The sequence below is a fragment of the Phalacrocorax carbo genome, chromosome 27 (assembly GCF_963921805.1).
Source record: "Phalacrocorax carbo chromosome 27, bPhaCar2.1, whole genome shotgun sequence".
NCBI classification, from domain to species: domain Eukaryota; kingdom Metazoa; phylum Chordata; class Aves; order Suliformes; family Phalacrocoracidae; genus Phalacrocorax; species Phalacrocorax carbo.
This window is the reverse complement of record NC_087539.1, coordinates 1,940,875-1,962,993: the sequence shown is the minus strand read 5'-3', so window position 1 is coordinate 1,962,993 and position 22,119 is coordinate 1,940,875. Positions and strand designations below refer to the sequence as shown.

At 48.2% G+C, this 22,119-nt stretch overlaps 2 protein-coding genes and 1 long non-coding RNA gene across 3 annotated transcripts; 2 read left to right on the top strand and 1 right to left on the bottom strand.

The window, feature by feature from the left end:
* Positions 1 to 1,517: 1,517 nt before the first annotated feature.
* On the bottom strand, positions 1,518 to 21,097 carry LOC135317893 (uncharacterized). Its single transcript, XR_010376491.1, has 3 exons — positions 21,016 to 21,097; positions 5,183 to 8,131; positions 1,518 to 2,280 (listed from the first exon to the last, which is right to left on the bottom strand). It is a non-coding gene; the product is annotated as an uncharacterized LOC135317893 (long non-coding RNA).
* HOXC6 (homeobox C6) lies at positions 8,191 to 12,445 on the top strand. The gene is made up of 2 exons (XM_064474478.1): positions 8,191 to 11,300; positions 12,079 to 12,445. The coding sequence occupies exons 1-2, from the start codon at positions 10,901 to 10,903 to the stop codon at positions 12,390 to 12,392; spliced, it is 714 nt and encodes a 237-aa protein (XP_064330548.1). The 5' UTR covers positions 8,191 to 10,900; the 3' UTR covers positions 12,393 to 12,445.
* On the top strand, positions 15,647 to 18,223 carry HOXC5 (homeobox C5). Its single transcript, XM_064474479.1, has 2 exons — positions 15,647 to 16,367; positions 17,174 to 18,223. Exons 1-2 carry the CDS (start codon positions 15,911 to 15,913, stop codon positions 17,386 to 17,388), a joined length of 672 nt encoding a protein of 223 aa, XP_064330549.1. The 5' UTR covers positions 15,647 to 15,910; the 3' UTR covers positions 17,389 to 18,223.
* Positions 21,098 to 22,119: the final 1,022 nt, after the last annotated feature.

Below are 22,119 nucleotides of genomic sequence, written 5' to 3'. Positions count from 1 at the left end.
TCTCTTGAATTTTACGGAATTTGAGGGAATTTTATGGCATCTCGCCCCCTCTCCTCGCAAAGGAGCGGGTGATACAAGCTCCGGGTCGTAAAAAAAATATAAATCAAACCCCAACTTTGGCGAACGCTCTGCTTTTCCTGCGAAGTGGTTAACGCGGTGCTGGCTTTTATATTTTATTTGCATGCCAGTCCCTCCCCTTATTTTTATTCTTATTATATTTTTTTCCCCTCCTCCTCCTCCCCCCATTTTCCTCCAGCAACTTTAATTCAGGTTTAACGGGTGAGATTTAAAGCCTGACCCTTCCCCTGCTAACCTCCCCATCTACCTATCCATCCACCTACCTCCCCACCTCCCCATCCATCATCTAATCTTATCTTGCTCCCTGTATATACCGGGGCCGCGTAAAGATACATGTATATATATATTTATATATAATGTAGTGACTTCATTTCCTCTCGAGGTTGTATTTCTTTTCCTTTTCTGATAAATCCTCCGTGTTTAAAAAAATATATATATATTTAATAAGCGTGTGTAGGAGCAGAGCTTTGCTGCTGGGGGTGCCAGCCCGCGCACGTCTAGGGCTGGATGTATAGATATATAGGGGCAGACATTAAATAAACCCGGTGGGGGGAGGGGTGGCAGAGGCGATGGCAATTTTCTGGCATATTATAAGCGATTTTGGGGGTTCCCCAGTGTGGGGCCGTGTGGAGGAGGGGGGGATTTGGGGGAGGGAAAGGGGGAGGTGGGGGGGGCTGCGCCTCACTGTCTGTTTTGCTGCGTTTTGTTATTGCTGTTGTTGTTGTTGTTGTTTTCTGGTGGTTTTTAAAGAATAAAATGGCCTCCTCGATTTTAATTTGCAGCGGGCGCTGGCAGAGGTTAATGAGCGAAAAGCGGGTTGTGAAGTTTCTGGTGTTTTAAATTTAATTAGAAAAAAAGAGAAGAAAATAAATTAAGGGGGGGGGGGTGGAGGGGAAAGAAAAAAAAAGCAAGTTTCCAAAGTTGGCTTCCCTTTTCTTTTGAGAAATCTGGGAAATCCTCGCGCCCGCCTTTGGGGCTGGGAATTATCGGCTGAACAAAACCCCGCGCTGCGGTTCCCCTTCCCCCGCAAAGCGAATTTCTTTTTTTGGGGGGGGGGTTGTTTTGTTTGGGGTGGGTTTTTTTTTTGTTTTTATCCCGGTTTTGCGGCGCGTTGCGGCCGAGGCAACACGCGGTTCCCCCCGTTATTTTTATTTTCCGAGCGTGAAATAAATAGAGGCTTCGGGGATGGGATGGGGGGGTGGGGGGGGAGAGGGAAAGAGACGGTTTTGCCTTCGTTTTGTTCGCTGGGAAAATCCCGTTGTGTGGAGGCTCTGCCTGCACCGCGGCTGGTCGTAAAGACATTTTATGAGCAAACAATGAGTGTTTATTGGAACCACATGATTACAGAAATGGGATCTTTGATTGTTTTCAGACCGAAATCCGTCTGCTCCCCCTCCCCGAGCCCCGCTCCCGCCGCCGCCCCGCTCCAACCTCCTCCCGCCAGGCCTGGAACCCCCCAAACCGACTCCAAAATATATTGATTTTAATTTAAATTTTTATTTCCCCCCTCTTTTCCCTTGACGTATCGTCATCCTTCAGACACTCGCAATGCGGAGAAACATTTTTAGATGTAGAGCTGGAATAACGGAGTGATTTATATTCGCCGAGATGGTTTTTGTTGGTGTGTTGGGTTGGGTGTTGGGTTTGTCGTGGTGTTGGTTGGTTCTTTTTTTTTTTTTTTTTTTTAATCGCGGTTTAAACCAGAGGAAATAAATTGCTGCTCGTATCTGTAACATCAGGGATTAGAGGAAAATCGCCACGTGTTATTGACATGGACTTGGAGGAAATAATAGATTTTCTTCGACGGAGGTTGTCGGTGGAGGAACAAAAAAAAAAACCGAGCCACAAATAAAAAAAAAAATCAGGATCCTACAGAATTTTGGAAACGGGAATTCCGCTGTCCCAAACGCTTCCGAATTTATTTATAGGGGAGTTTTATTCCGAGGTGTTGAGTACGAGCTTATTCGCGGAGGAAGGACGTAAACACAATCTGGGCAACAAGAGGAAATTCGCATTTTCTTTGCGCGCGTCCACGTTCCGCGCCCAAACCCCGGCCATAAACCCCTTCGATACGATCTGCCCCGCGCGTGGGCGTTTATCTCGGCCTCTATAAAAGCGCGTTACGATCAAATATATACGTATAAACACAGAGCACGACCGTGTGGGTGTTTTATTATGCCAAATCCGCCGCGTTGTAAGAGCCTGGAGGAAAAAAATAACCCTGTAACTACAAAGAAATGATTAGAAAGAAGCGATTTCCCGACTTGTCGTGTGAAGGAATTTCGGGTCGGGGAACGAATTAACCAACCACCCCCCCTTCACCCCCGAAATAATAGATGAAATATATCTGTATCTCCGGGAAACTGCCACCGGCGTTAGGTGCGAGCGGTGAGGGTGGGGATGCTCGGCTCCATTTGCGGTGGGGGTCCCTGTTTTTGTGGTTATTTCCCAAAAAAGAAGTGATTTTTAATTTTTTTTTTTGTTGGGGACGGGGCTGTATTTCTACCCGGAGCTTTGTGCAGCGAAGGAGGTTGATATTTTTAAATTTATTTTATTTCTTTCTCTTTTTTGAGCGAGAGAAATTTGGGGAGCTCAGCATGTGTTGGAGGAGAAAAGGCGAGAGGAGATTAAAAAATTAGTCATAGAGGGGGAAATTCACTTTGGGAAGAGACGGTGCGTAACATTGGGGGATCAAGAGTTTTATTTTTGGAGGGGATAGTTGGAGATCTTGTTACTCTTGTTGGCGGGGTTTAATCCCCGCAGCCCGCGCTCTCCGGGAGAAAATGGAGAAAAAAAGGGGAGGGGGGAAAAAGGAAGAAAAGGAAGAAAAAAAGAAAAGCAATTTTCAGTGCGAGTGTTTGAGGTCAGGGCTAAAAAGAATTAAATGAAAATTTTTTTTTTTTTTTTTAAAAAAAGGCCTTTCCCCGTCGGATTTGGGGTGGCAACGGGGAGCTGAAGCGTGGGCTGAGGATTTGGGAGGAAAAGCGAGGAAATCGGGGCAGAAGCACCCCAAAATTTGGAGGACGATATTTTTTTGGGGGGGGGAAAAGGGGGGCGCAGCGTGACCTCCAGCCTCGGAGAGGGAGGGAAAGACGCTGGGGAGGAGGAAGGCGAAAAGCGGCCCCGTCTCCCCCCAGCCCCCCCCCCCCCTTTCCTCCCCAGACACAAACACAATAAAAGGCAGAAATCCCCGAAATTGCGGGTGTCTGGACGCAGTCTGCGGGGGGGGGGAGGCTGCTCGGGTCGCCTTTGTCGCATGGGACACACCTTGCTGTAAAAGTCTTTGTCCCCAGACTAAAGACCCCGCGGTTCAATGGGGGGCGGAGAGGGGGGAAATAAAAGGGGAGGGGGGGGGGGAGAGACTGGGAGCCAGGCGGAAAAAAAAAAAGGAGAGAAAAAAAAAGAAAAATCCCTAAAAACCTACATAAAAAACCACTAAACCCCCCCTAAAATCACCCGCCAGACAAGGTCCGGGGGACGCGGGGGGACGCGGGTTTGTCCCACAGGTGGGGCCCCCCGTCCCCTTTCCCCCCCCCCCAAAATGTTTAAATTTCTACCCGTTTTTGTTTACTTGTTTTGTATACTGCCACCAAGTGACAGAAACCTGCAATTTTTTGCAATTTGGTGCCTTTCCCACCCCCCCACCCCCCGTCTGTGGCTGTAATTGCGGCGGGGAGGGGGGCACGGGGGGGTGGGCGACAGGGGCTGGGGAGGGGAGAGGAGCCCCCCCTCCTCCTGGGGTGGGCGAGGGTGCAAATCCCTGCACAAACTCCTTCTGCCATCAAAACAAAAAAAAGAAATCACTTTGTAAAGAAGTTTTAGATCCTTTAACATCCCCCCCCGGCCCCCCCCCCCGCCCATAAACTTCCCCAAGTTTCCCAAAGCCATTTGAAACTCCTCACTTGCACTTTCTGCTAATTCAAGGCGGTTTTGGGGTTGGTTTATATTTTTTTTCTCTCTCTTATTTTTTTTGGTTTTAATTCCTTTCGTTCCGTGTTACCGGGGTTTAAATCATCCCAATGTACGTGAACTCATAAAAATAGATAAGGCATGTCAGCTCGGGAACGGTATTTTCCCCCTGAAAATATGAGTGTATTTAAGCAAATCCTGAAATATTAAATTGTTGCTCGATTAAGGACGATGTAAATGTATAAATTCAACAAAGTGCTCAAGAGGTTGTCTCCAAATATATAGTTTAATTCTGCCTAAGTGATCGCCTCTAAAAAAAAAACATCATTAAGGCAACTATTATTGTTTCCTGATTTTTAATTTTTTTTTTTGCCCAGCCACCTATGATTAAATCTCTGCCTTCACATCTGCGAAGAATAAAGGATAAAACTGCCTATAGTTAATGACAACAATTTTTCACTCCTGAGTTATCCTTGCAGAACGCAATAACATCCCGCTCCTTTTTTTTTTTTATCCTTAATCTCTGCGCCCCGCGGAAGTAATTGCACCTCCACGAACGTGCGCGGACGGACGGACACACGGACAGACACACGGACACGCGCGGGAAATTTTGTCGCCTTTTCTAATTTTACACCCCAAAGTCTCGTCCGTGACGGGCGTGACATCACGGGCGCCACTGTCGCTTTTTTCCCCCCTCTCTATTAATTTTAGGAATTTTAGGGAGTATTTTCGCACCATCCTGACAAGAACCCCAAATTTAAAATATCTATAAAGGTATTATTTAAAACTGGAAGGCAGATTTATTAATTTTTTTTCCCCCCACGGAGAAGTTGCTACCTGCTACCTGAGCAGGTTTTACCCCGGGTTGGGGCAAAATAAATTTTTAAAAAAGCTATTTTCCTAGATCCGGTTGAATTAAAACCCCTAATTTATCCCCACTTTTAGCCAAGGAGCCGCCAGGAATGTTCCCGCAGCCGCCAGACACCTCCCTATAAACAAAGCACCGCTCCGCGATTTCACGGCCCCTAAAATATTAGGGAATATTTTCTTTTTTTCCTCGCTTATTTTTCGGGGGCTCCCCTTCCCAGCGCTGATGGGATTTATTCAGAAGTGCATTTAATCAGGAAATTAAACTGAACCGAGGCGGGGTTGCGGGGGAGGGGGGTTTCTCCCCCTGCTTTTTTCGCTTCTTAACTTTTCGCAACGTGGTTACTTGGTAATTTAAGCCCCAGCGAAGTCCCGTTTCCGCGGGAGATTTCGGTGCTGCTTCTTTTGTTGGGCTGGGATTCGCCAATAAATCTGGGAAGGAGAAAATAATGAAGTAAATCACACACCCCCACCACCCCCCCCCGCTATTAAAAAGAATATTTGAGGATTAAAAGCCTCCTCCCTTCGCGATATCAACGAGGGGGGGGGATCTAAATAAACGCTTCCAAGTGTCAGGGCGCGCTTTCGAGCCTCGGCGGGAAGAAGAGGGATAAATTTCAGAAGTAGGAACAGATTAATTTCTCTTCCCCACACACCTCCCGGGTTCCTGGTCAGCAGACATGTGTTTTGACAATTGCCAGAATTCTCCCCCTTTTTTTTTTTTTTTTTTTTTTTAACCTTCCAAGCCCTGGAAATCTGTGCAGCGCCTGGGAGGCTTTAGCAAGCGAGAAACCCCCCCTTCTCCCCCCCCCCCCCCCCCACATTATTACTATTATTATTATATGATTTTTTTTTCCGCGCTGAGCGTTGCAACTTGAAGGGAGCCGCCCTGAACTTTTGGTGCACTTTCCTAAAGCAACTCCGAGCATAAATAAAGGCAACAAGAACACGTTTAAGGCCATTTCCCTCCACCACGCTGGGGGGGGGGGGGGGATCAATAGGAAAAGCAAAGAATTGACTCGTCTGGGGAACTCTGCGGGCGATGCGCGGGGTGGTGAATACTCTGCATCCACCTAGGGCGAAAAAACCAGGGGTTTGCGGAGGTTTGCGTTTAAAAAAAATAGCAGAACCGGCGCTGGTTGTGGTTTTTTCCAGCCCCTCTTCTTGGCGAGGTATGGGGGGAAAAAATGGGTGTTTTCGCTAATTATGGCTTTGTGCATCTTGGTGCAGAAAATGCTTTTAATTAGCAAATAAACCACCCGAACAGGCCAACGCGGTGTCTGCAGCGCCGGAATCAAACTTTAAATAGTCTGAAGAGAAGTATTTCGGGGAAGGAGAGATGAAATCTCCTTGGGTTTGGTTTTTTTTAAATTTTATTTTAATTAAGAGCTGCCCAGACTCTGACTCCGAGGTTGTAATTACAGAGAATAGAGCCGGCTCCAAAACAATGCGAGCCATTTCAGGCTGGGGGAAGAGGTAAATAAACCTCCCCATAAACCTCCCCCACTCTGTTGTTGTCACCCTTAATTTTTTTTGTTTGGGTGTCGTTATCCCATATTTTATTTTCTTTTTTTTTTTCATCTTATTTTATTTTTAAAGCGTTATTTACAGCAAAAGCAATATTTGACAGGGAAAACCCTGTTGTAAAGAGCAGGAATAAATTCCCAGCGAAAGACCCAAATAAATAATTAGGGCTCACGTGTGCCATAAATGTCAAGTTAAAAAAAAAAAAAAAGGCGAAGGGGAGGGGGGAGGCAGGATCCCAGAGATCCCAGATACAAGGTGAAATCGGTTTAAATAAAAAGGCTTTTAATGGCATCGCTTGTATTTACCTCTAAGAGCTTCGAGTATTTAATCAGCTGGGAGCGCGCAGCCGTACGGGCAGATGTCAGCGCTGCGCGGGGGCGTGCGTGGGCCTCACACACGCATAGGTGTGGGCTTTTGGGGAGGGGGGGGGTAGGGCTGAGGGTACCCCCCCTTCGAGCATCCCAAAAGAGCCATTTTTGCAGCAGTTTACAGAAAAAAAAGCCTCACCCTGCTTCAATAATTGTAATTTTTAAGGGAAGGGGGGGGCTCAGAGCGGCTCCATGCCCCGAGCGGGCGCCTCCCGACCACGACACGCGTGGGGTGGGGGTGGGGGTGGGGGGGAAGCCCCATCTCTTGCCCCACGCCCAGGACCAGCCCCAAGTGGGCGACGTGGCTGGAGAGAGAAGAGCAAATACAACATGTCCCCCCTCCCCCCCCCCAAAAAAAAGCCCCCCGAGCGGCTCAGGGCCGCAGCTCGCTGCCAGTAGCGGTGTGTGCAGGCTGTTGGCGGAGGGAGGGGAGGGGGGGGACACCGATTTGGATTTGTTTCCTTTCAGTAATTACTGAGGGATAGAAAACACATGTGTTGGGATTGCTTTTTTTTTTTTAAGCGCCCCCCCCCCAAATCAGTTCATCAATTCCTAATTATAGCTGGGAGGGGGCAGGAAATCTCCCAACATATATTTATTAATCTATTTTTTTAATCCTTCCCCCCCCCCCATGTGAGCATCAGTGGGGGGGGAGAGGAGGGGAAAAAAGGAGGGGGGGGAAGAATATGGCTTATAGTGGTGGATGTTATTTCAGATTTCTATGGGCGCTTTTCTTTTCTGGAACAAAGAGCAACTCCTATTAAAGAGCTACTCGAAGACTTGTACATATTTCTACTGCTGTGTAGCACTTTTAATAAAACATCTGTTCTTGCTTCTGCTGATGAGTTTACATAATTGTTTGCAGACCAATTTAACCAGAAAGCGCCCCACATATTCCCTCTACATGTTTTCATGGGGGAAAAAATAAATACCTTTTAGGTAGTGACATATCTTGATGAAATACTTTCGAGAAATCCCCAAACTGCTAGAAAATATCAATGGAGAGGGGAAAAAAATAATAGATATCTATACATCCAGTGCATTCAAAACGTGAGGCTGAGGAATTGCAATGAGTAAAAACATACTTTAATGATGCCTTATTTGTATTTGCAGGAGCTTTTGGGGTGGTTGTGCTCTGGGGTTTGGGTTTTTTTCCCCACCCCCTCCTCTTTCTCCCCCTTTTCTCCCCAGAAACCTGATTTTTAACGTGGGGAGAGGATTCTATTTTAAGTTTCTTTACGGCAGCTGGTTTCTGTTCACTATAAATCGACCAGACTTTTAAGACTTGCCCTCTGTTTAGAGAAGTAATAAAACACTTAACTTTCTCGACTCCTAGTCACACGGTTATCACACAGGTCTCCGCTACAACAGCCCCCGAGCACCTATACACAGGGGAAAAAAAAAAAAGGGGGGGGTGGGGGGGAAAGGAAAAAAATAATAAAAAATAAAATAATAATACAAAATGGGAAAAAAAAATTAAAAACCAACCCTAGAAAGAGTCCTTCCAGAAACTCCTCCAAACTTTGGGGAGGTTGGCGTGGGTGTAAATGCCCTTCCATAGGTGCAGCTCCCCACGTCAATCTGCCCCAGCCAAGGTCCAGCCCATCCAGCTGCAGCTACTTTTAATTTACTCGCCAAATTACACCGGGCTGTAAGCAGTGCGGAAGGTAAGACAACACGCCAATAACTGCGAAGCCCCCGTTCGTCCACCTCGCCCTCCGGCCCATTTGGTGGGCTCTTCGCAACAATTTAATATCTGGGAGCAGCCTGCCTGGCCGGGGATGGGGGGGGGGGGGGTCCAAAGTAACCCAGCCCTGAGAGGACCTGGGAGCAGGGAAGATGTGCCCATGGCTACTAATATTTGCAACGCACCCCTGGGTCTCCAGATCTGTCCAGCTGAGAGTGCCTCTGGCTGGGGGGCGTGTTAAGAGCTCAGCAGAAGGCGGAAAACAAAAATAAAATCATAATAATAAGGCACACACATCACCCCCCCACCCCCAGCAATCACGTTTCTTTCCTACTTTCTTTATTTTTCGCCTCTTTTTTTTATTATTATTTATTTATTTTTAATTCCAGAAACCCCCGGCCAAGCTCTGGGGAAAGGGGAGAGGGAGAAAAGGGAAACGAAAACAAACTGAAGTTCGCTTTTTTGGGGGGAAAACGCCTGCAAATCTTCCCTGTGTGCGTGAGTCTTACATGTGCAGCCGGCTGGCTCCAAGTGGGGCAGCCCTAGGTGGGAGCCAGGCTGCGCTCCCCAACAAGGTACAGATGCTAAATAAGATGGTGCACACTTCCAGCGATCTCCTTTTTGGTTAGAAACTTTATTTTTTCCCCTAGTGACACTCAAGGGAAGCCTTAACGTTATAGAAGATGAATACACGAGCTTTTTTTTTTCAGTTGTAGTCTCGTTTATGGTTTTATTGCTACCATTGATTACTTTGCTTTGTTACACAGAGGAAAAAGAGCATAAAATCCGTTGGCATCCGGGTTCCTGTTATAGCTGGGGAAAAAATATACACCACCACCCCCCCAACCCTTCTTTGTCAGCTAAAATCTTTTAGGGATACATCGCTAAAAAAGAAAAAGGAATGAAGTCTATTGACTGAGGGCAAGACAAACAAATCCCCTCAGTTTTGAATTGGAGCGTGCGCCCACAAACCTTCCTCTCCCCAGCCCCCCGCACCCTCACATTTGAAATAAAAACGTGGACACGATGGAGGTTTAAGAAAAAAAAAAACCCCAACCCCACACGGAGAAGGCCAGGGTTTCCCTGCCATAATTGAATTTTTAAATAGCAAGCCACCAGAATGATAAAGATACCTCGCAATATTTACAGATCAGCAGGTATGTTTTACATTTAAGGGGCAATTTATGGCTCTAGATTGAAATTAAAATTAGATTAGCTGTCTTCATTTCAATTAGTTCTAGGTGCAATCTACCCAGAGAAGGCAGAATATAATCCCCCCTTTCATCTAACTAAATATTTGCAATAGAAGTTTCCCAATCAGTTGGAAATATCTGCAACTATAAATTGCTGCAAACACAAACACGAGGTTGCGTCCCCAGCCCAGGCTCCTCTTTGCAAATAAAAATCCTTTTCCTTGGCTTTTTTTCTTTTTTTTTCCCTTTTTTTTTTTTTTTTAAACTGTTCTTATAGTTGTGGTAGAAAATGTAAATATCCTCCAGCACTGAAAATTAGCAGGGAAACGTTTGAGGGGAGAAATGTCAAACTAGAGGAGAAATCTAACTTCCAGGCTAACGTGAGTTCGCAATGTTGGGTGTTGCTTTTCTGGTTGTCTCTCTCTCTTTTCCCCCCCCCCCCCCCTCCCCAGGACATACTTTGCGAAGGCTCCGAAACACGTTATCAATTCAGAAGTCGCCATGTTTTCCCCCCTCTCTTTATGTAATATTTTCTCATCAGGAACACAACCATTTGATTCCATAATATTGACCAATGCTACAGGAGAACAAGAAGGGGAAAAAAAAAAAAACAGAAAAAAAAAAAAAAGAGGAGGGTAATTTATGGCTTAATATTCTGTGGACATCTGAGATTTATTACTGTGAATTCTGAGCTATTTTATTACAAGATATTAAGCAAACATTTCTTTAAAAAAACACACACACAACAAAACACACCAACCACCCAAACCAAACACAAGCGACACCCCGCACCCCCCCTCCCCCGCTTCCAAACCTCAGTGGCCATGAGCAGAAAAGGGGGGCGGGGGGGGTGAGGGGGGGGAAAGGAAAAGTTAAGCCTGGCTTAAGAAATTTGGGCCCCCCCCCCCCCCTCCCGCCTCCCTCCAGCCCAGCCGCCTCCCCAGGCAGGACCCCCAGCCCTGCCTGCAGCAGCGCTCCCCTCCCCACCGCATCCTCCCCATCCCCCGGCAGCCCGGGGGTGCTGGGGGGGTTTTGGGGGTGCAGGACTTACTTTCCATGCCCACTTAGTTTCAACTAGGGAATCAACAGAAGCAAAAGCAATTTTTTCCCTTTTTGACACCCGCCTCCCCATTGGCTCCCCCCGGGTCAGCTGACTTTGTCATTTTGTCTGTCCTGGAGCAGAGCCTTCCCTATAACAATCTAGTTCAGACTACAAACTGGAGACAGAAATAAATATTAAAGAAATCACACAGCCAGGTATAGAGGACGATATGAATTCCTATTTTACAAACCCATCTTTATCCTGCCATCTAACCAGTGGCCAAGAGGTGCTTCCCAACGTAGCCCTCAATTCAACTGCCTATGACCCTGTCAGGCATTTTTCTACTTATGGAGCAGCCGTTGCTCAAAACCGGATTTATTCTTCTCCTTTTTATTCACCGCAAGATAATGTTGTGTTTAGCTCCAGCCGAGGACCTTATGACTATGGATCTAATGCTTTTTACCAAGAAAAAGACATGCTTTCTAGCTGCAGGCAAAATTCTATGGGACATAATACACAGACATCAATCGCACAGGATTTTACCAGTGACCAAAACAGGAACACTTCGCAAGAACAAAAAACTAGCATTCAAATATACCCATGGATGCAGCGTATGAACTCCCACAGTGGTAAGTTTTACAGCTCGGAGATATAAATTAAATAAACTGAACCATCTTTACGACCTTCTCCCTAGCAGAACAGGCTGAGCGACTTTTTATGGCCCCATAAAAACAATAATATAGCTCCTTCACAGTTGCAGCTACAGGCCTTTTATTTGTTAAGTTGTTGCAAGCAAATATGGCTTGTTATGCTCTTTCTAATTAAAAGACTTCGAGAGTGTAAAATATCTATAATAAAGTGCAGCGAGCTCTGCTCGGGAGTTAAGCACAAAATATTACCGGGGTAAAAATAAGTTTTAATGACGGGTGCGGGGAAGTGCGGCGGTGGCGGGTTCCCCGCACCAAGAGGGGCCGGGGGAAGCACCCACTTCCCCCCCCCCTCCCGCCCCCCCCCCCCAAAATCCTCCAATTGGCAGAAATAATGTGGGAAAAAGAAGAGGGGGGGGGGAGGGACGGGAGCAGCATCCCGGGAGAAAATGACCCGGGAGAACCCGCTGCGCGCACAGGGTTAATTTAATCAAAAAATAGAGATATTTTATCCCCCCCCCCCCGGGGAGGGGTGCTGGGGAGGGGGGGGGGGCGGCCCCACAGCCGCCGCGGCCGGGGGTGGGGGTGTGTGTGTGTGTGGGGTGTGGGGGGGTGGGGGTGGGGAGGAGCGGGGCGGGCGCGGGGTTGCGCGGGGGCGGAGGGGTTGCGCGGGTGCGGGTGTCGTGTGTATGTGTGTGTGTCCCCCTCCGCGTTCTACCGGGCTGACGATTTTTAGTCTGTTTTGTCTCGGCATCCCTAGGAGTGGGCTACGGGGCCGACCGCCGGCGGGGCCGCCAGATTTATTCCCGTTATCAAACCTTGGAGCTGGAGAAGGAATTTCACTTCAACCGGTACCTGACCCGGCGGAGGCGGATCGAAATCGCCAACGCTCTTTGCCTGACGGAACGGCAGATTAAAATCTGGTTCCAAAATCGAAGGATGAAATGGAAAAAAGAAAGTAATTTGAGTTCAACCCTCTCCGGGGCGGGGGGGGGGGGAGCCGCCGCCGCCGCCGACAGCTTGGCCAAGGAGGAGAAGCGAGAAGAGACAGAGGAGGAGAAGCAGAAGGAGTGAAAAAGTGACAGCTCGGCGGCAGGACCCCCCCCCGACCCCCACCCTCCCACCCCGTATTTATCACTGGCACAATGTTTGGCTACGTTAAAAAAAAAAAAAAATAATTGCGGGGGGGGAATATAAAAAAATAAGGTCTAATGTGGAAATGCGGACACCCCCTCCCCACCGCTACACAGCACCCCCCTCCCCGCTCTCCCCAGTGACACCCCCCCCCGCACCTCCGCCATCGCCTATTTATCTAACTCGGGATAAGACTGTTTCAAGCCGCACACCCCCACCCCCCCCTTCCTCCCCCCATCCCTCCGCCCCCTCCCCCCCCCCGAAAATAATAAAAAAATTGGGCATCCACCCTCCGCTGTGCCGGGTCGGACCCAGCCGCTTCTCCTCCCCCCCAGCCAGAGCAGCTCTTCCTCCCCTGGTGATAAAAAAAAATATCTGATTTCCCTGAGAAAGCTCCTTCCACCTAAATATAGCATTTCCGAGAGCGTCCTCCTTGTATTTAAGCAGATACCTGGGCTCATCACCGCATACTACAAACTGTGACAGTTTCTGTGTGAATATTTTTATCTGTGTTCGTGGTACCTGTATTTATATTTATGTTTAGCACTGTAATGTTCCACGGTATAAAGTGAATGGAGTTCTATAGCGGTAGAAAAGGAAAAGGAAAAAAAAATAAATAAAAATACCCCCCCCTTGTGTTACACCCTCTCATGTATAAAGGTCATGTCCAGAGGACTATGTTGAGTATTTAATAAAAACTGAATATTATTTTTAAAGTTTATAGAATGGCCTCTGAGCTTCAGTCGAAACCTTTCGTGTTGATAACAGCCTGTTAGAAAGTTCACTGATCTTCTGTGTGTTGTTCCTGAAAAACCAGCTCCCCCTCTCCTTTCTCTCCCCCCCTTCGTACCTCTCTCATTCAAGAGTATTCCAAAAAAAAAAAAAAAAGGAAAAAAAAAAAGGGGGGGGAAAATTACATTTTGCTTTGTCTCCTTGAATTAGTCTTGTTACTGTATTGTTCGGTGGCATCAGGAATCTATGCCATACCTCTCGCTTCATGATTAAAAATGGATTTCCAAAGTTCAAAACAGTATATATTTCTTATTGCACCCTCCTCAGTCAAATACCAGGTCAAAGGTTCTGCTTCTTTTGGTTTTTATTATTATTATTATTATTATTATTATTATTATTATTATTTTGATTTAATTTGAGCTCTCCACAGCTGAGAATCCCCCAGCTCTGCGGAAGGACCCACTTCCCCCCCCCTCCCCCGACTCATTTCGACCCAAGAAACCCTTCAAGGGAGGGGGGGGAGTCACTTTTATCCAGAAACTCATCCTTAGGAGAGACGGAAATTATGGATATAACGCTGGGAAGCAAACCCTGCTGCTGCGGATCGCAGGCTCGGATAAACCATCGCGAAGGCTGGATTTTAAAAAAAAACAACCAACACACAAACACAAAACAACCTGCATTTTTTCCTCTCCTCTTTGTCACTGCTCTAATATTTGCTGGGCTGTTCAGGAGGTAGCACTGAGCCAGGGGTGATATTGCCCTGGAAGGAGCTTAGTGCCCTTCAAGTGTTTTAATGAAACAAGGATTTGGTGTTAAGTGACCATAACCAGGAAAAAAAAAAAGAATAATTAAAAAAAAAAACATCAAAAAATGGGGGAAAGAGAAAAAAAAAGCAGCCTGGGGAGGTTTTTTCAGCCCATCCTTGCTCGTCTCCAGCCTGGAATGTGCAGGCGATTTTTACAAGGCGCAGGAAAGACGGAAAAAAAAAAAATCTCTTTTAAAACGAAAGAAAAACAAGGAAACAGCACCAAGAACCAGGAGCCAAGAGCGTTTTGCAAGAGGGTAACGACCTGGCCGGGGAGCAGGAGGCTCCCTGGGCTGAAACCGGTTTGAACGTCCAAAAATAAAAGGACAAAAAAAAAAAAACCCACCCAAAACCGCCCAAACCCAAACATATATCCGCAACCACACGTATATAACCAGCGCCTATAGAGAGGACGAAGGCGATATGTAACACCCAGCGCATTCAAGGCATTCTCTGGCTGTTGAATGGAGAAGGAATAGAAAGAAAAACGTGCTCAGGTCTGCAAGGCGAAGCCCGCAGCGGGCTGGGGGGGCTCGGAGCTGCCCGTCTCCCACCGCCCCCCCCCATCTCCCCGCTCCGGAGCAGAAGGGAGGGCTGGAAATTCAGATTTGAAGGTATTTATTTCCCCTCCGCCGTGCCCTTTGAAGAGAGGGGCTGGTTTCTCCAGCGAGCAGCAGACAAGGAAGATCCAGGCTTCTGCCAGCAATAAATTGCGGGGATTTGGGGCGGGGGGGGACGGTGGAGGGGGGGGGAAGGTAACAGGAATGTAAACTTTGGCGCATTGGAGGAGCTACACGCGAGGAGCAGCCCCCGCAGAAGGCTCAGGAGCTTCCCCGACCGCCACCACTCCCCAAAACCTCGGGAAACAACGCGGGGAATGTGCTTCCATCCACCCGGCCAGCGAATCTCCGGGCGACTAAAAATAATACTAATAATAATATTAAAAAAAAAAAATATTTAAAATGATGCGGAGGTACAGCGCTGCTGCGAGCTCCCCCACCGAAAAAAGAAAAAAAAACCAAATATGGGGGGTTTTTTCGTCCCCCCCACCAGCGATTTTGGGACTGAAGAAATAAAAGTCGCAAAAACGCGCGCAAGAAGGAGGCAAAAAAAAACCCAACCCAAAAAAACAACCGACAAAAATCCCAAATACTTTGAAAATCGCGGAGCGCTGCGCGGAGGGAGCTCGGACGCAGCCTGCGCGCTGCCCCCCCCCCCCCCCCGCTTCCCTCCACCCCCCCCGCCCCCTCGTCGCCCCCTCCGCGGGGGCGGTGCGGTGCGCGGGGGGGCGCGGAGCGGGGGTGCGGTGCCGCGGAGCAGCGCTAGGTGCCGCTGCCGCCTCGCCGTCCCGCGGCGCGCTCCGCCCGCGCTCCCCCGCGCACCCCCCGCGCACCCCCCGCGCACCCCCGGCGCCTTCCGCGGGCGCCCATCAATAACCCGCCCCCGGGGTCATCAAGGCAAATTGATGAGTGGCCGGCGCCGTCATGTGACGCCACTTAAATATCCCATATTTGGGCAGCGCGTATAGGGGGGAAAAAAAAAGAAAGAAGAATCCCCACCTATAAATTCTGCACTTTAGGAGGAACAAAACGCGCCCCCCCACCCCTGAACTTCAAAGGGCCACAAATCACCCTAATCAAAGCGGTTGAAAAAAAAAAAAAAAAGAAAAAAAAAAAGGAAAAAAAGGAAAAAAAAAGAAAAAAGGAAAAAAGGAAAAAAGGAAAAAAGGAAAAGAAAAAAGAAAAGGAAAAAGAAAAAAGAAAAAAGGGGGGGAAAGAGGAAAAAAGGAAGAAAAAAGAGGGGGAAAAAAAAAGAAGAAAAAAAAGAGGAAAAAAAGAAGGAACAAAATCCCCCTCCCCAAATTTTCTTCCCCCCCTTTTTTTAATTTTTTTTTCTTTTTTTCCTCCCCTCCTCCGCCATGAGTTCTTACGTCGCCAACTCGTTTTATAAGCAAAGTCCCCCCGTTCCTGCCTATGCCATGCAAAGTTATGGAAATTATGGAAGTGTGCCTGAGGTTCAGCCACCCAGGTACCGCTACAGTGGCTTGGATCTAAGCATCACACTCCCCTCCTCCGGGGCTGCCACCTCCCTGAGCGGCTTGGACATGTCTGCGACCCCCCGAGCTAACCCCGAGCGACCTTCCTGCACGGTCATGGGTTCTTCAGGGCATCCTTTAGCCAGAGACGATCCAGCATCCCTAAATCCCGGGATTTACAGTCAGAAGAGTGCTAACCCGGCGCTGGAGGAGAGATCTAAGAGCTCGGGTGAAATCAAAGCCGAGCCCGTGCAAACAGCCCAACAAGGAGGACCACAACTGCAGCAGCAACAACCTCCACAAATTTACCCCTGGATGACCAAACTACACATGAGCCATGGTAAAACTTTCACTTCTTGATTTTTGTTTCACAGGATTTTTTTTTTCTTTTTCTTTTTTTTTTTTTTTTTTTTTTGCCTTGGGTTTTTATAGGCCATACGGGGCAAATAATAAAAAACCTGAGGTCGTAAATTTTACGACTAAGGCATCAATTGCTCGTAAAACTGTCCACTAAAAGGCTTAGAGGCTATATACGCCCAAATTTATGACAGCATAATTGGATCATAGAAACAAAACGTGTATAAAAGGCAATATTCCATTTTTTTGGGAAGGGGGGGTTAAAAATAACTTGAAATACACATGTTCTTTGAGGGTGAGCTTAAAAAAAATAAAAAAGACACCAGAAGGGAAGGTGGAGGGAGAGCGTGGAGGGATTTTTTTCCCCTCCACCTTCCCAGGGCTGAAGGGGGAAAAAAAAGAGACAAGATCCCCCCCCAAAAAAGATATTTCCCTCCTTTGTACACTTCCTTATTGTCCGAGAGGAAACAGGTTCACTTCTGGCTCATCTCCATGCGTTTGATCTCGGCTTTAGAAAGGAAAGGGGGGGGACTTGGGGGGCTGAAGGTGTTGGGGAATTAAGGATTTCAGGCTGTTTCGCTCCCCGCGTGCCCGCAGCCCCAGCAAACTTCTGTATGTCCTAGATTTGTAACCGGGTTTTATCATTAAAAAGAAATATATATTTAAAAAAATAAAAATTTTAAAATCCATCCAGAATTGCTTTGGCTTTTCATGCGGTGTCTTCCCTTTTTTTTTAATTATTTTTAAATTTTTTTTATTTTTTTTATTATTTTTTTTTCCCCTCCCCAGAAACGGACGGTAAACGCTCCCGAACCAGCTACACCCGCTACCAAACTCTGGAACTAGAGAAAGAATTTCATTTTAACAGATACCTGACCCGGCGGAGGCGCATTGAGATCGCCAACAACCTCTGCCTGAACGAGAGACAAATCAAAATCTGGTTTCAAAACCGGAGGATGAAGTGGAAGAAAGATTCCAAGTTGAAAAGCAAAGAGGCTCTTTAGGTGGGATTGCAAGAGATGGGGGCGGGGGTCCCCCCTGCTTTTGTTTGGTTTGGGGGTTTTTTGGGGTTTGTTTTTTCTTTCTTTTCCATCACTTCTGGTGGAAGGTACCTTGAGGAAACTTTGATTTTGGGGTGGGGAGGGAGGGAGCTGCTGGATGGACTCTGGTCCGTACCCTCACGAATCCCTCAGACAAAGGAGAGCTCTTATTAGTATGCAAAAAAAAAAAAAAAAAAGGAGAAAAAAGAGAAAAAAAAAAGCCCAACCAACCCCGCTGTTAGCTTCATGCAAAAATTTAGTGTATCGCTCTTTAGGTTGTTACTAAGTGTCCTAACCTGTGCGCTCTTTGGGGGGAAAATACCGAGGAAAAAGGGAAAACAACCACCGAAAAGGCTTAACCCCCAAACCCGCAGGGCGGCTGGTGTCCGCGCGGCTCCAAACCCCGCAATATTCGTGCGGGAGATGAACCAAGAGCTGGTGAAGAAGGGGGGAAAAACCCAACCAAAAATAATAATAAAAAAAGGGGGAATAAACGGGGGGGAAACCCCCAAACCCAGTAAGTTTTGCCAAGTCCCAGCCTCGCTCTCTGCTCGCCCTGATGGGAGAAGGGATTTGCTGATGGGCTTTGCTGGGAATTGCCCGGGAAAGATGCTCTGGCACCTCCAGTCGGGAAGGGAAATATCGCCCCTCCCTGGGGCTCGGACCCCCCTAAAATCCACTTATAAAACCCCGGAGAGGAGCCGGGGGTGGCTGGGGGGGTCCCTGGGGTGTGTTTGCGTGTTCTCGTTGGGGACTCGGATGGCATCATTTTATTATTATTTGCATATAAAAGAAATGAATAGACTTGGGGAGGGGGTGGGTGGGATGGGGGGGGCACCGGTTTGCGCGGCTCCTCCGAAATCTCCGGGCAGGAAAGTGCAGCATGGGAGGTGGGGGAGGGAGAAATAACCTCTGGACTTAATATTATTATTGTGTATTTATTTGTTGCGTCATTAATGTAGATTCGCTAAATGCTAAGATATATATTAAAAGAAAAAAAGCCAAGGCGAGCCCCAATTTGTACATCTCTGTCTAAATTCAGTCCATTGCAGTAACTTCTTTTAATGCCCCACCCCCCCCTCGATTATATACTCGGTATATTTATTAGTTGTCGTTTCGTCTGCAAAAAAAAAAGGCGATGAAACTTCTATTTTGTCATATGGAATAAACAGTAAATAACCCAAAAGTTGGCGCGCCGGGCAGAGATTTCTGTGCTCCTTCCCCGCCTCGGAGCAGCCTCTGCTCCTCTGCTACCTTGGTATTGATTTTTAAATAACATTATTTCCTTGTTGTTTTTTTTTAAAAAAAACAGATTTCAGGAGGGGATGAAGGGATGCTTTAGCTTAGAGCATCCTTTCCCCCCCCCCGGAAAAGGTAGGTGCTGCTTTTCCCATTTCCCAGATCTTGGGGAAGGGGGGGGGAAGAAGGTTTTTCTTTTTAATTTGCTCACTGGGCCCTGAGGGAGGTGAGCTGCTCCCCGTCCCACCTCGGACTTTTTTAATCCTGATTTCTCCCAGGTTTTTCATTCCAGGCTGCTGTCCTCGCCTGGCAGATGGCATTTTAATAGGAATAACGGATTAAAATTACCTTCTCTCTCTCCTCCCCCCCCCTCCCGCCCTCCCCAACGTACACTCGGGATAAAATGATTTTGCCCCAAAATCTGGCGGCCGCCGCCTCTCGCTGCAGGTTGGGCAGCGCCTGGACGCGGGAAGGAGGTCCCAGTGCCTGACTGGAGGTGACTGGGATGGGATGGGAGGGGGGGACTGGGGAGGTGGGGGGCTGCAGGCCCTGCTGAACCCCCACCCCCCCTCACCAGGGGAGCAGCCCCAGGGAGGCTGTGGGGGAAGGGGAAGCTGCACCCCCTGCTTGGCTTTTTATATATATATATATAATATTTTTTTAAATATATCTATTAATTTCTGTCTGCTAAGGTGGAGGGGCCTAACGCGGAACACATGGGCTCTGCTCCCGGGTGGAAGCACGCCTTCCATAGGGTGTCCATACATCCCGGAGGCTGACACTTCGGTCCATATGGAGCCCTCCATACCTACAGCCATATGGCAAAGGCGCGGGGCTGAGAAAAACCTTCGTGGCGGGTCTATACGTGCCTCCACCCACGGAAGGAGCCGGGTGGGTGCAACCACCCCCCCTCCCACCCTCCACCCTCCACCCCGACCGCCCCCCAGACCCACGAGAGGTGGGTGCGCAGCGCCTATACGTGCGCCGGCAGATTTGCATAGAGCTCAAGCTATATGTGCCCGGGCAGATGGCTCCGCTCCGCACCCAGCCACGCACACGCGGGGCGGCTCCTCCCGCGGCTGGCCAGCTCTTTAGGGGCGGAAAACAAATGCCGGGAGAAGCCCAATAAGCTCCATAAAACTTTATAGGATTTCCTTTATCACACGGGAAACAACGGAACAATTTCCTGAAGCTGCACAACAAAAGTTTCTGGCGGCGGCGGCGGCCCCGGCTGCCTTTGGGGGTACAATTAGCACAGCGTGCTCAAGTGGGGCACCCCCCGCCCCATCTCCCGGGGCTTCTGAGCCGGCTCTTAGTATTTTATTTGACGGTTGTTATTCGTGGATGTTGGGTTCTGCTTATTAGGCGAGTTGCGAGCTGCAGGGATATTTAATTTTACCGTCGTTTAACACTCACTGGGTAAAAATCCTCTTTTTTTTAAATTTATTTTCCTCTCTTCCCCCCCCCTTTTTTATTTTTTTTGCCGTCTCGACTGTCATTTCCCCGTCGGTTTGGAGTGAAATACTGCAAAGCCAAGCAAGGCTCCCCTCGCACATTTACTCCCTGCCTGTATGAGAGTGGCTCCCCCACTCGTGGGGCCTGCGGTGATTTCAGGGAGGCTGGGAGGGCTCCGTAGCGATCCCAATAATCTCTTCATCTCCCCCCCCCTCCCTCCACCCCCCCGGTTTTTATTTTTTCCCCATGCTGTGTAAATCTATTGACTGGTTGTTCAGGCACAAAACCCTCTTGGCGTGTACTGGTAATTGCTCGTTATTCCGTTCAATTTTCTCTTAAGCAATGTCTTCCCCTCACTCTCACCGGTATTATTACAGCGTCTCTGGGTTATTATTTTTTATTCTGATTACATTTCGCACTCTAACAACACCTTTTCCCTCTCCTTTTTAACCGGGAAGCTGTCAAGGCAGCTTGGGTTTGTCAAGGCAAGGGTTAAGCAGCTTCCATCCACGCGTGTTTTAGCTGCGAGAGCAGGACACCCCCCGCCCCCCCCCAAAAAAAACCAACCCCAAACCAAAAACCAAACCCCAAAACACCCCCAAAAAACCACTTTACATTTCAAACTTTCGCATTTCCACCCTGCGGAGCGGAGTGCGGCTCCTTATGATTAATTATTGGCTTCTCCTGCCCCGGCGAGGGGGGAGAGGGGGGCCGGGGGGGGCTCTCTGCACCCCTCACCCCTCTCTGCTTTCGGGGGCATTTCGCTGGGGGCTGCTGGGTGTTTGGTGGGTTTTGGTTGGTGCTGGTGCTGTCTGGAAGAGATTTGCCTTTTTATTTCCCCTCTCGGCTGCTCGATCCCTTCCCAAAGACTCAAGAAGGAAATAGAAAAGGACTTACCTTGCCCCGTCAGCCGTGTCAACCCCGTGAGAACTTAAAATGGCCCAAAAACAACAAACAAACCAAAGTTCCAATTTTTTTTTTTTTATAGAAATCCAGGACCTTTTTTTGTTTGTTTGTTTGTTTTGTTGTTGATTTTTTTTTTTCAGAAAAGCAAAGCTCTTTTAGTTTCACCGAGAACATGAGAACATTAGCAGAAATACTCATGGCTTCTACGTGAATTTAGTAGTTTAAAACTTTTGAAGGTTATTTATGTGGATGGCCCTAAGCAAAAGCCCTGAATGGCTCTCAGGGAGCACGTGATGTCATTAAACTAAGTTTTATGGTTTGGGGGAGCTGACAAACCCACAATATATTTACATCATATATAATCTTAACTGTCCACCATCGCAGCTGCTAGAGCTGTTTAATGCTGGGACAGTGGGACAAGGCGCTTAGTGCGGAGCGCGGCGGCTGCGGGGCTCCTGGAGCAGCACCTCCCCGGCCACCCCAGTAAGTTTTCCTTCCTAACTCTCTCTCTCTCTCTTTTTTTTTTTTTTTTTTGTAAATATATTTGAGTTATTTAATTTTTTTAACATCTCCAGGAATTGCGAAACCTGTTAAAAATTCCCTGCGTGGGAAAGGGGGTGGGGGATATATTTTTTTCGGGGGGGTGGGGGGTTAGAGCTGGAATGTGAGTTTTGCAAAGGGGCGAGCTGCAGGGAAGGCTCTTATCTGGCAGGAATCTCAGCTTCCCCCCCCCCCCCCCCCCGCATCCCCAGGGCTGCTGGAGGAGAGGAGATAAGGCCAAAGAAGGTCTATATATTACTGGTTCGGCAGGCAACCCCCCCCCTCCCCGTCGGCCGCCCCCCCCCCGCCCCGGGCACAGCCTGAAGGTAGGCTGTGCGCATCCCGAAGTTTCAAACTCATTCCTGAGATTGGGGAGGGGGCGGGAAAGAACGTAGTGGTTGTGGGGAGAGTTGGGCTTTGTGAAGAGAGGAGGGGAAAGGGAAAGAACTTAAAAAAAGAAGAAAAAAAAAAAGGGGGGGGGGCTATAAGGAGCGCCGAGGAGCGGGGAGGAAACGGCGGCGTGGGAAGGGGATGGGCGGGGGGGGGCGGGCGGGG